This window comes from Lactuca virosa, chromosome 3 (assembly GCF_052849685.1).
Source record: "Lactuca virosa cultivar CGN04683 chromosome 3, Lactuca_virosa_CGN04683_v6, whole genome shotgun sequence".
NCBI lineage: Eukaryota > Viridiplantae > Streptophyta > Magnoliopsida > Asterales > Asteraceae > Lactuca > Lactuca virosa.
Genome location: NC_136428.1, coordinates 292,846,109 through 292,858,286, shown reverse-complemented (window position 1 = coordinate 292,858,286; position 12,178 = coordinate 292,846,109). Strand labels below are relative to the sequence as shown.

Genomic DNA, 12,178 nt, shown 5'->3' with positions numbered 1-12,178 from the left:
ACTCCCATCGTCAGAGGCACGAAGGAAAAGAAATAAAAGAGTTTTTTTTTCTTCAAAATTTGATTTTAGTTCATGTTTTTACTTGTTTGACTTTGAGTTTCAACCGATATGATTTTGGGGTTTGTATTAGTTGTGGTTGCCAGAGATGAACCGGTTGTGAATGTCGAAATTAAATTTGTTACCTGATTTTTGAAAGGGGTGTTGATCTTTGAAGGGGGTGTTGACGGGGTGGGATGAGAATAATGATCACAATAAAATTAATTAATTAATTAATTAATAATTTAAATAATAATAAAAACTAAAAAATATTTGTAAGGGAAAAATAGTCTTTTATAGGGACCAAAGACGCTACAAAATAACGTTTGAGCGACCTTCCGAGTCAAAAAAAGAAGTTAGAGACTAAGTGTGCAGATCATCCCAAATGGTCCATATGGTTTATTTGTTAAGTAATATAAAAGTAGTTAGAGACTAAGTGTGCAGATCATCACAAAAATAACGTTTGAGCGACCTTCCGAGTCAAAAAAAGAAGTTAGAGACTAAGTGTGCAGATCATCACAAAAAAAAAAAGGTGCAAGTATAGGGACCATTTTTGGCGTTATTCTAAATATTAAAGAGATTTATGATGCATAATTTGACATTTGATGAGTAATTTTACTTTTGTTTCGATATTATTTGGAAAAATAGAAAATAATTGGCGTTGACCAATTTAACGTGTGTGACATACGGAAACAAGTTAATTAATTTATTTGAGAAAGCCAAAGCCAAGTTGCGAGTCGAATTTGTCAGCGGAGAAAACACGCTGAAGCAACCCATCCGTACCAATTCCCAACTCTCGATTTCGCATCTTCAGCCATCGTCCCCATTTGCCATTAAGACTAAAACATTTGTTTAAGCAAAATGCTCTTCATTTGATACCTTTCCTATTAATCAATCATATCGTGTTTACGAATCTTCATCAGCATTTGTTCTTCCATTTGATCCGTCGTTATGTACCCACAACAACCACCGCCATCGTCTTCATCGTCCTCCTCCGATCCGGCAGCCAATTATTGGGAGACTCACGTCATGGGAACACCGGTACCCCCTTCCTCCAACCAAAACAACCCCCACGCTCCTCCCAATCCCTACGCCCAATACGGCGCCCCTCCGCCTCAACCTCCGCCCAACAATATGGATAACGTCAAGAAGAAACTTAATATGTGGGGCAACAAGGCGGAGGTCGCCGCTACCAACATCTGGAGCAATTGTAAGTCTCTTTCTCTTCCCTCCATTTAATTTGCATGTGTGTGTGTGTGCGCGCGCCTTATTTATGGTTTTCTGTGATTGATTCAGTGAAAACGGGGCAATCTGTAACCGGATCTGCGTGGGGGAAAATGAGTTTGACAGCGAAAGCGTTAACTGAAGGTGGATTTGAATCCCTTTACAAACAGAACTTCACGACTTACCCACACGAGAAACTCAGCCGGACTTTTGCTTGTCACTTGTCGACGTCCACCGGACCTGTCGCCGGAACTCTTTATCTCTCTAACATTCATGTTGCCTTCTGTAGCGATCGCCCCTTGTCTTCCATTCAACCCAACGGCATGGAGGCTTGGATCCACTACAAGGTACTCCCATCTCCCATATCCACATGCCAAACTTCATAATTTATTACATAAAGCCAGTACTTTTTTCATGATTTAATCATTTTGTCAATCAAAAAGCCATCATACTTTTACAATCTTTTTAAGTTGACTGTTTTGACATGGCTCAAAAGGTTAAAATTAATGTAAAAGTTTAGTGGTTTTAATGAGATTTTTGACACTAAATCTTCCACTAAAACCATTAAATTTTTGACAAAATTTTCTGCTATAGAAGGTTTAAGCATATCAAAATGGTCGAAATAGAAAATATTGTCAAATTTAAGCGACGAAACTGATATACAGTGGTTACCCGTCTTTTATATATTTTGCTTTTTATTAGTTAGATAAATACAAGAAATAACTATACATTTTTCAAATGTATTTTTTCTTATTAGTATCTTGCTTTGGTTTATTTGTTAAGTAATATAAAAGTAGAAAAAAGGAAAAAGGAAAAAGGTGAAGTTGTTATTTCTCTTCTCTTCTCTAGCTGTTGGTTATCTGATTCTGATTATTTAATATAAACTGAAACAGGTAATAATCCCATTGGAGAAGATAGCCACAGTAAACCCAATCACAATCCCAGGCAAGAAACAAATAGACAAGTACATTCAGCTCTCTACAATCGATTGTCAAGATTTCTGGTTTATGGGTTTTGTGAATCATGACAAAGCATCAAAACATCTTCTAGCCGGTGTCTCCACTTGTGTTAAATCAGTCCCAATTCATCAATAAACACTTGGGCGTTTGTAATGTGTTTGTATGGTGTTTATTTACTATATTGTTTGATAGATAAACACATTAATTACCCATGGCTATGTTGATATCTGTTACTTTTGTTTTGTTTATATGCATTAGTTTTACTAATAATGCCATTAATGGTCTGCATACAATTTTTTATTGATAAACTATGAGAAAAAGGAGTAAATGCAAGAAATAGCATCTTACTTTTCTTTCTTCCTAATATAGCATTACACTTTCATTTTTGTTTTTCTTATTCAGACATTCTACTTTTTAACTTCTTTATTTTCTTATTAGGACTTTATCCATTTATACCTTGATTTTGGTTACAAGAAATAGCAACGTACTATCAATACATTGTTCTTTAAAAAAATACATCCACTTAAAGAATTTTACTTTTATTCTACATAGCAAAATCAAATATAAGTTGCTTTTTATTTGGATTACGTTGCAGAATTATTGGGTAGTTTTTTCAAAAGCTATTTCTTGCATTTAACCCTTGAAAAAACTACCTTATAGACGAAGCTAAGGGTGATTAAGGATCTCAAATCTTCTTCCACAATCATCTTTTTAAGAAGATTTTACAAAACAAATTCCATCAAAACACAAACAATTTTTTTTTGGGGCGTGGGTCTGTCACATGACATGACAGAGAATAATAAAAATCAACGCCTCTTCTTACTTCCCTTTGCTGCATTGGACTTATTAGGTGGGGTTACCATCAGGTACACGAATAAAACCACAAGGGAGATTACGGATACTAAGTTTCCATATTTCATCATCAGCCTCTGCACATTTACCAAAAAAGACACAAAAGGCTTCAGTTTTAACTTGTCTAATCCTTTCAATATATTTCTTACAAGGAAACTATGCTTTAAAACCTCATAACAAAAAAGGGATGCCATACAGTTTTTAAAGCTACATATAGAAAATGATAAGGTAAAGAAATGCATTGATGAAAAAAAAAAAAAAAAAAAAGCTCGTACCTTAACCTGAAAGAGTAGCAGCCATCAAGCAAGAATCCATGCACAAGAACAACAATGTGTTATCAGTGAGAAACAAAAAACATATCTACAAGGATTAAATGCAAAAAATAGCAAAATACTTTTGTTTTTTTGTTTATTACAAGTTATAACATCCTACTTTCATTTCTTCTTACTCCAGCATTTTACTTTGAAAAATCTACCCAATTATAAAAATATTCAGCCATATACATAAGTAGCTAGATTTTTCAAAGTACAATGAAGTAATAAGAAAAAAAACTAAAGGTAAACTGCTGTATTTGTTAAAGTAAAATGCCTTAATAAGAAAAAAAATTGAAAGAAACGAAAGTGGGATGCTATAATACACAAATAAATAAAAGTACAATGCTATTTCATGTATTTAGCCAAAAGTTTATTTATCAAGTTCTTTTTATGGTAAACAACTTACAAGACCAAGTGTAGTTTTGCGTGGCTTATCTGATAGGATTTCAAGAGGCAGAAGTGGGGTTGAATATGCCTCCTGCAACAGTAAAAAAATTGTAAGACTATAAATTATAATAATAAAATAACTTCATATTTCCATGAATCTAACCTGTAGTGCAGCCTTTGTGGGGACACGGAATGTAATAACAGCAGGTGTGCTGTAAAAGACAGATTTTGTTCTGGATTCTAACTCAAATGAGTGTGATAGAAGAGCACCACTGACAATATAACATGTATTATATGAGATGATTAGTTCAAGAAAAGGAAATTATCAAATCAAATTATTAGAATATGATACATACACATCAAGTTTTTCCCAAGAGGTTGAAGTGTTCCCTGAGACAATGCTGAATATCTCAGGAGACCAGCCATCATCGGAGAGGCTAACATCATATGCAGCCCTGAATGCAAAAGATGTCAAAACTAAAGTATGAGATTATGTAACAATAATTTTGATAGATTTGTTAAAATTAACATAAACAAACAATAGAAACCATAGTTCTTAATTAGAGTAATTAGTCACTGCGTGTTTGCTGTTACAGTAAGGAGGTGAGAATTTATAACTACTTTACACTAGACTTTCAGAAAAGTCAATGGTTAGTCTACATTTTTCTAGGTCCTCATTCTGAAATCCAACATGAAGCATCTGAGATAGTTGAGTATTTCTTCCAAACAACTCTCCAGGCTTCCAGATTTTAACGATTATGTCAACTATATAACTGTAGATGAAGATATAGAATCCAAAAAAGGTAACTTAGACAAGATTTATAAAGGTGAAAGTCTGCAGCTCTTCAAAAGCTGTTACAGGAAGGAATAAATGTATAGAACTATATCCTTTACAAAGTGAAGATTTTTTTTTATTCGACATAAAAAAGATACTTAAACGCTTAATCTACTGTAACTAATTTGAGAAAAAGGGCTTCTTGTCAATTGGTTGTAGAACAGATCCAGACCATAAACACTATTAACAAGAAATGGAAATGGGGAAGAATCGGTTTAAAAGTTGGATGGAAAAATCAGTTTTAATTGAAATGCTCATCAGTACTAAATCTCATGTTCTATATTTTCAAAAAACTAATAATATGCTGTCAGCTGTTAGTGATACTGATAGAAGGCGTCAAGCTAATATCACACCTCATGACACAGATAAACTAGGAAACAGTGAATGGACATCAAGGGAAAATATTTCATTTATTTAAGTGGAAGTAGTGAACTCTATAAAGTAATAACATCGAATTAACAATCTTTTGTGAACAAGTCAAATGAACAATAAGAACACAAAGGTTGCAAAGTTAACCACAATTAAATCTTAACAGAAATCCAAAAGGTACAAATCTCTACCGACGTCTGAAAATGAAATACGCTCTAAGTAATATTAATTATTAAGCACTGAATCCATGAGCAATTACATGTTACGGAGCTGATGAGACAATTGTAACGATCAATTCACATAAATATACAACAAAGTAACCAAACGTAAGTAAAATTAATCGAGATACTTGAAGGACATGCATGCAGATGCAAATCATGAATCGGAACTATAGAGCAAAGAATCAGAGGTAGATGTAAACGACATAATATAAAAGGAAGTGATTGCGTACGCAGATCCTTGGTTATAGATGTTTATGGAAACGGAGAGTTTTTCGACGGCGGAATTGAGCCTATTGAGTGTGGCTTTCTTGTGAGCTACGATGAACGGAGCGTCAGATCCGGCATTTACCGTCGATGCGATCAAGAGGACTACTGCAATGGAGAGGAGAGAAACCATGGTGGTGAACTTGGCCATTTCTGTGATTTGATCGTACTAGCATGGATTCCAAATTAGGCAGGGTTTTTGTACTTTAGAGAAAGTGGGTTTAGGTGGGGCTTGAATAGGATGGGTATCCGACCCGGATATTGGATTTGGGCCCAGATCTGGATAAAAAATGGAGTGCTTATACTTATGGTAATGGTTCTTATGGACATGGTTATGACAGTCCCGTCTTGAAGGCATATCTTCTCTAATAATAATAATAATAATCTTCTCTAATAAATGAAAAACTTTTTTTTGCCACATGTCATCTTCTCCTTCATTTTAACACTTGTCATTTTGTGAGAGTTTTAGAATTTTTATTTTCCACTTGTCATTTTTTAAGGATTTCCATTTTCTTAAAATAAAATTGCAATGAGTTTTATAAGGAAATAAAATCATCCTATTGATTGATCTTCTCTAATAAATGAATGTTTTTTTTGCCACATGTCATCTTCTCCTTCATTTTGACTCTTGTCATTTTGTGAGAGTTTTAGAATTTTTATTTTCCACTTGTCATTTTTTAGGGATTTTCATTTTCTTAAAATAAAATTCCATAAAATTGCAATGGGTTTTATAAGAAAATAAAATCATCCTATTGATTTGATAATAAATTCTCATAAATCCTCCAAACGATTTAATTTTTTTTGCAAATGTTCCAAAAGATTACATTCTGTTATGTAAATTATTACTTTATAAAATATTTCATGTTTATATATTAATATTAAATTTTTATTTTTAATAAACCCGTGTAATACACGGGTCTCACACCTAGTAAATGAATAATCAAGAATGTTGCCGAAAATTTAATTTTAATTTATTTTTAAACTAAGATCTAAATGAATATTAACCAAAATATATTCATATGGTGTTTTAATATTTTGATGTAGAAACTAAATATCAAAACAAATATTTCCCTATAGGTAACTGTGACAACCCGGAACTTTTATCTCGCACACTTAGTCAATTCAATCAAAGTTAAACATGTTTTGTTGACTTCTGGCACTGTTTGAGGGTTCATTTAAGTGATTTTAAGCTCGAGTATGACCAACGTTGAGTTTAGGAACGAGTCAGCAAGCTATAGAGTGACAAAATCAGGACATACACACCCTTAGGGGGAGTGTACGGCCGTACACATGGGTGTGCAGCCGTACACATGGGTGTGCGGCCGCACACTCACCTCTTGGCCGCACACTCCCTTCTAGGCAGCACACCCACCCTATATAAAGGGTAGACCCCCTTTCCTTTCATTCCTTTAACATCCTGGCAGCACACAACACCTTTTCTCTCAAGACTCTTCAACGGCAAACCCTCCCAAGGCTTCAAAAACGTGAGTAATCCATCCCTTAGCTTGTTGTACTTGAAGAACCACTTCATCTAAGCCTTGATTCATCAAGTTTCATCATGTTCTTCATCCCTTGAAGGAGTACGGCCGCACACACACTTGTTCGACAGCACATTCCAAGTGTGCGGCAGCACACCCAAGTGTGCGACCACACACTCATTCTAGGGCCCCAAACACACTTCTAGGACCCCTAACTTGCACTACAATTGAGTATGGACCTAGGACACTTCATGGATTGCAAGTATGGACCTTGAAACACCCCAAGAACACCTTCCATCATGAGTGTACGGCTGCACACCCCTTGGGCCGCACACCCATGGCCGCACACACCTTAAAGGTGGCCATACACTCCCCTCATGCAATCCTTTAAGGTTCTAACACTTAGTGTGGGTAGTCCCAAGTTCTTAGAGTGGTTCTTCGTCACATCTAGTGTGAAATACCTTCATTTGATTCCGTTATGTGTCATTACATGTTAATTAGGATCAAAGCGTGTTCAAGGCTTCACTTGAACATCCACCATTTCGTGTCGATCCTTCATTCAAATCACCCGAGGTGAGTTCATACCCCTACAATTTCCACGTTTTTAATGTTTTCAGGGGGGGAATACAAGCCAAACTCTAAGTATTTTGTTAAGTTTTAAACTTATTAATGCAGTCCAACGATTTCCACGTTTAATAACATATTCGGATATTTTATCTCTTTTTGTAATATGTTGAGCATAAGGGAAACTTCTATTTTGGAAATCCAACTTCATAGCTTTCAGAAAGGTTTTTACAAAGCATTTTCCATATCAACTCTAATAAACTATAATGGGTATAGTTTGGGATAACCCTCTAGGCAGTCTCTACTTAATCAGATTTCATAAATGAATATATATAAACTATGGCAGATTTAGTTTATGTTATATATTTTCTCAGGAGTATAAAGTACTATTATTCAAGGATAATTATTGTTTTATACTGTTTCTCGCTAGTAAACTAGATTATACAGAATTGTGAGGCTCTACTTCAATACTGTGCACTTAGGTGTATAGTGATAAATCCTTTTAGTATAACCAGAGTCTCCTGGAGGGAGAGCGTGGGATTTGTGAATAGATCTATTCGGGACTGACAATCCCACACCAGAACTGCTAGCTACAGTTAGGCAGACATGCCTGTGGTGAACAAATTTCATTTAGCTTTACGCCTGAAGAACGTTATAAAGGTCTCTCGGTCATATCAAGTATGGTTATACGACTCGCAAATAAGTATAAACTAACTTTGTTTACGGACTCTATTCTTCATTTGTTTTATTTTAAGTAATAAAACTACTTTTATATATGCTGATAGTAATCAAGGACTTCTAAACTGACATCTCTACCTCTAGGACGGATAACATGTTTTCTAAAACTGATGGTTTATTTTCTACTAATAGACACTCTTTCAAGACCGCTTTTCATAAGAAAATACAGGATTTTCTTGAAGAACACTTTTCAAATGGATTCAAAGAACATTTTCTCACTAAAACTAAATGCTTATGAACTCACCAGCTTTATGCTGATATTCTTTCAAAACTGCTTGTATTCTCAGGGAATTAGTAAACAGGTACTTCCAGGAGTTCGGAGAAGACGAAGCGTTAGAGTCGCAACTGTCTATTTTACTTTTGATATGAATAAAACTATGTATTAAACAATGTAAACCTTTTTCACATATGTATTCAATGTCTGGTTGTGTTTACTATGCTTGCTATGATACAATTGTTGTGATACTACGTATGACGTCCTCCACCCCGGAACGATTCCGCCATCACGGTTTCGGGGTGTGACAGTAACCAAATAACGAAAAAACTTTAAGTTCCAATATCCAAGCAAGCAAACCAACTAATATTATTTAAAGCTCGTTTAAATAAAGTACAATAAATTATTTGTTTAATGGAGAATTTTGTGCTAAATTATACATGCTTTTATAGACATTTGATGGGTATTTAAATAATTAAAATATGACGATGTTTAATTACCTTATATTTATATTTTGTAACTAAAAAATTCATATCGATGAAAATGAATGAAAATAGCCTAAAATAGAGCTAAATTAATGAGTTGGAGCAAAACAGAAAAATGCTTGCTAAATTATAAATTGGTTAATGGACCCACTTGCAGTGTTTGGGTCATATCTTTTGACTCGTAACTCCAATTAACAAGTTTAAATATGTTCTGGAAAAATAGACAAAATTTCCTACAACTTATGTGTAAGGGCCTTTTTGCTAAATTCTCTTGTATCATGTCCAAAATCGATTTTTGAAGTCGGACCAATAAAGTTGGAGTTAAGCATGGAAAAGATTGAATATTCTGAAGATATAAAGGCATATTATAAAACAAATTTGTAATACTCATATTTTATGTATTTTTTCCTCGTATTTCAAGGAAATAAAGAAATAAATAAATAAATAAATATAATAAAATAAAAATGACACCCAAAAAATTAATAATGTTAGATGTTTTGAATTTAAGGGCTGAAAGTGTCAAAGTTAAAAACTTTCATTGTAACAAAAACTGACTATGGGGTAAAGACCGTCAATTGAAAGTCAGGGGTAGGAAGTGAAAATTTTGCTTATTCCGTGGGAGATCGACTGTCACACCCAAGGCCGATGGCGGAAATGCCGAGTTGTGCGACGTAGGGATAATTGGATCGAGGCAAACAGATATATTGAACAATAGACAGAAATATAACACAAACGATACTTTTATTCATTATAATTTAATCGGTGGTTACATTGTTTGGTAGATTAAGCACACAACCTAAACAATACTAGAAAATAAACAGACATAAAAAAACTCCAGTATGCTTCCTTGACGACATCCTCCTCCACACGGCTATCCTCCACACTCATCTCCCTGAGAATACATGTATTTTGAAAACGTCAACATAATGTTGGTGAGTTTACAGTTTTTATAGTTTTCTGTTTTATTCGATTATTTTAATTAAGAATCATTTTTCTTTTAGAAAAACATTTATTTCCTTGTTAAGATATTTTACCAATCCTAACTTAAAACGCTTCTAGGATATTTTATCAATCCTAATTTATTATATTATATTTTAGGATATTTTGTCGATCCTAATCTATTATAATATTAACGACTCGCATGCGTCTCTCTAGGTAGTTGGTTCCTTAGGGTTTTCGGTTTGTATTGCCATGAGCCCCCATAATCGACGTTGTGGACTAATAATTTTCCCCGCACGACGCTTCATCGAACGTCGAATAGTACTTATATATAATAAAGAAAGTTATCTTGTCGGGATTATAACTAGCAATCGTAGGTGGGGGTGTTAGTCCCGTATAGATCTATACATATCTTTCTGGCTCTCGTGATATTAATGATTATAAGTTTGGGGTAGCCGAATTTAATCAGGCTAAGGATGAATAATAAAAGCTCACTAACACATTAACCTTTGGTGTTTTATCTTTTCTTTAACTCTTTTATAAAATATTTAATTATCACTATAAAAGTTTTTTACTTTATATTTGATAATTAAAATTCTTATACCTCATAATTATCTTTGTATACATATATATTATTTACCATATATATACCATAATTATGACTGATTTGAAAACATGATATTCGGGCAGAGTAACAACTAGATACAGTGCATATCTATATTGACCATCATTACTTCTAGGTACTATGATATCCTAGGAAATTGACCAATATAACCTCTAGGTAAAATCCTTTCCTAGAATATTGAGCATTATAAATTTTGGACATAATATCATAGCTTACAAATATGCAGAGTACCTATGGGTATATTATCATAAAGTTTTCATGCTTTGTATAACTATATATATATATATATATATATATATATATATATATATATATATATATATAATTTTGATAAAACAATTTGATAATCATGTATCCCCCCCCCCTAAAACTTTTAAAATAGTAAAATGGGGTCGTGAACTCACCCCTTAACGCGTGAGACCACTGATGTAGGTTTGAATCGAGCTCGGGACTGCCTAGGGTAGTAGCAACTCCGAGGCAGAGAGAGAGAGAGAGAGAGAGAGAGAGAGAGAGAGAGAGAGAGACTTAGAGAAAGATGTGCAGAAGCTGTCTACAATGCCTTCTATTTATAGGCAAGGCGCGCGACGCAAGGATCTGTATGCGTCACACGTGATCATCGTGGCTCCATCCAGCAAATTCCATGTGTCACCTCCCCTACTTGGCCACGTCACTCGCAATCTACTCGAATCCGGTGTTAGGTGCGTGATGGGCATAGGTGCGCACCACGCGCGCACGAAATGATTTGTTAAAAATCATAACTCTTTCGTGCGAGCTCCGATATAAGCCCTCTTTATATCTATGTGATGATCTCAAAAAGTACTAAAACTCTCTTTTAGGTTGTTTTACCTAGTTTTGACTTTCATTTTTATGCCTAACGGGGGGAAAATAAATGATTTTACAAAAATCACATCTCTCTCATATGGATCCCGTTTTCGGCATTCTTTGTCCTAAAGTTTATATCTCAAGGAGTACTACGAATCTCCTTTTTGCATTTTAAGTCAAAACTCAACCAATCTCTAAGTATTGTTTTGACGTCGTAAATACTATTTACGCGGTTGATTTTTACTTTTTACTAAATTCATAACTCCTCCGTTTAGAGTCAGATTTTTACGAATTTTGTATCCTTGGAGTCATGCCAACGAGTACTTTCTAACTACATTAACCATTTTAAAAGATGGCGTAACTTTTTGGACGTTTATTTTTTAGCCTAATAGTCGATTTAATCATAAATGTAACGACATATTTGATTTTATTATCTCGTAAATCAAACATTACAATACTAAGCTATTACATTTATTTTCCTACTCTCTCCTAATGGTGGTTGGTGATGGAACTTTCTTGATTGTCACATTCTCCCCCCATTTAGGAAATTTCGTCCCAAAATTTTATCTTGTCGTCGGTCTTCCTTCGAACAAGTGAGGGTACTTCCTCTTCATTTGGTCTTCTCGTTACCATGTGTACTCTTGTCCTCGCTTAGAGTTCCATCGTACCTTGACTATGGGAATCTGACTCTGCTTGATTCGTTTGACTTCTTTGTCCATGATTTCGACTGGCTCCTCGATAAAGTTCAGTTAAGGGTTAATCTGAATTTCAATAAGCGGAATGACAAGTGTATCGTCGGAGAGACACTTTTTAAGATTAGACACGTGCAAAACATCATGCACACTATTCAGT

General features: G+C 34.4%; 2 protein-coding genes across 2 annotated transcripts; one reads left to right on the top strand and one right to left on the bottom strand.

Moving 5' to 3' along the window:
* The first annotated feature begins 757 nt into the window (after window positions 1-757).
* On the top strand, window positions 758-2,467 carry LOC145167269 (GEM-like protein 5). Its single transcript, XM_079086416.1, has 3 exons — window positions 758-1,246; window positions 1,333-1,607; window positions 2,154-2,467. The coding sequence occupies exons 1-3, from the start codon at window positions 988-990 to the stop codon at window positions 2,352-2,354; spliced, it is 735 nt and encodes a 244-aa protein (XP_078942542.1). The 5' UTR covers window positions 758-987; the 3' UTR covers window positions 2,355-2,467.
* A 436-nt stretch (window positions 2,468-2,903) lies between these two features.
* Window positions 2,904-5,660, bottom strand: LOC145163004 (uncharacterized). The gene is made up of 5 exons (XM_079081942.1): window positions 5,428-5,660; window positions 4,129-4,227; window positions 3,936-4,044; window positions 3,792-3,863; window positions 2,904-3,148 (listed from the first exon to the last, which is right to left on the bottom strand). The coding sequence occupies exons 1-5, from the start codon at window positions 5,610-5,612 to the stop codon at window positions 3,026-3,028; spliced, it is 588 nt and encodes a 195-aa protein (XP_078938068.1). The 5' UTR covers window positions 5,613-5,660; the 3' UTR covers window positions 2,904-3,025.
* Window positions 5,661-12,178: the final 6,518 nt, after the last annotated feature.

Bases quoted from the DNA above. Each gene is read 5' to 3' on its own strand.
- LOC145167269 (XM_079086416.1), top strand. From the start codon at position 988: ATGTACCCACAACAACCACCGCCATCGTCTTCATCGTCCTCCTCCGAT. The intron at 1,247-1,332 runs GTAAGTCTCTTT...TGATTGATTCAG, and splicing joins TACCAACATCTGGAGCAATT to TGAAAACGGGGCAATCTGTA. The intron at 1,608-2,153 runs GTACTCCCATCT...AAACTGAAACAG, and splicing joins AGGCTTGGATCCACTACAAG to GTAATAATCCCATTGGAGAA.
- LOC145163004 (XM_079081942.1), bottom strand. From the start codon at position 5,612: ATGGCCAAGTTCACCACCATGGTTTCTCTCCTCTCCATTGCAGTAGTC. The intron at 4,228-5,427 runs GTACGCAATCAC...TTTTGCATTCAG, and splicing joins ATCTATAACCAAGGATCTGC to GGCTGCATATGATGTTAGCC. The intron at 3,864-3,935 runs GTTAGATTCATG...TTACTGTTGCAG, and splicing joins CCACAAAGGCTGCACTACAG to GAGGCATATTCAACCCCACT.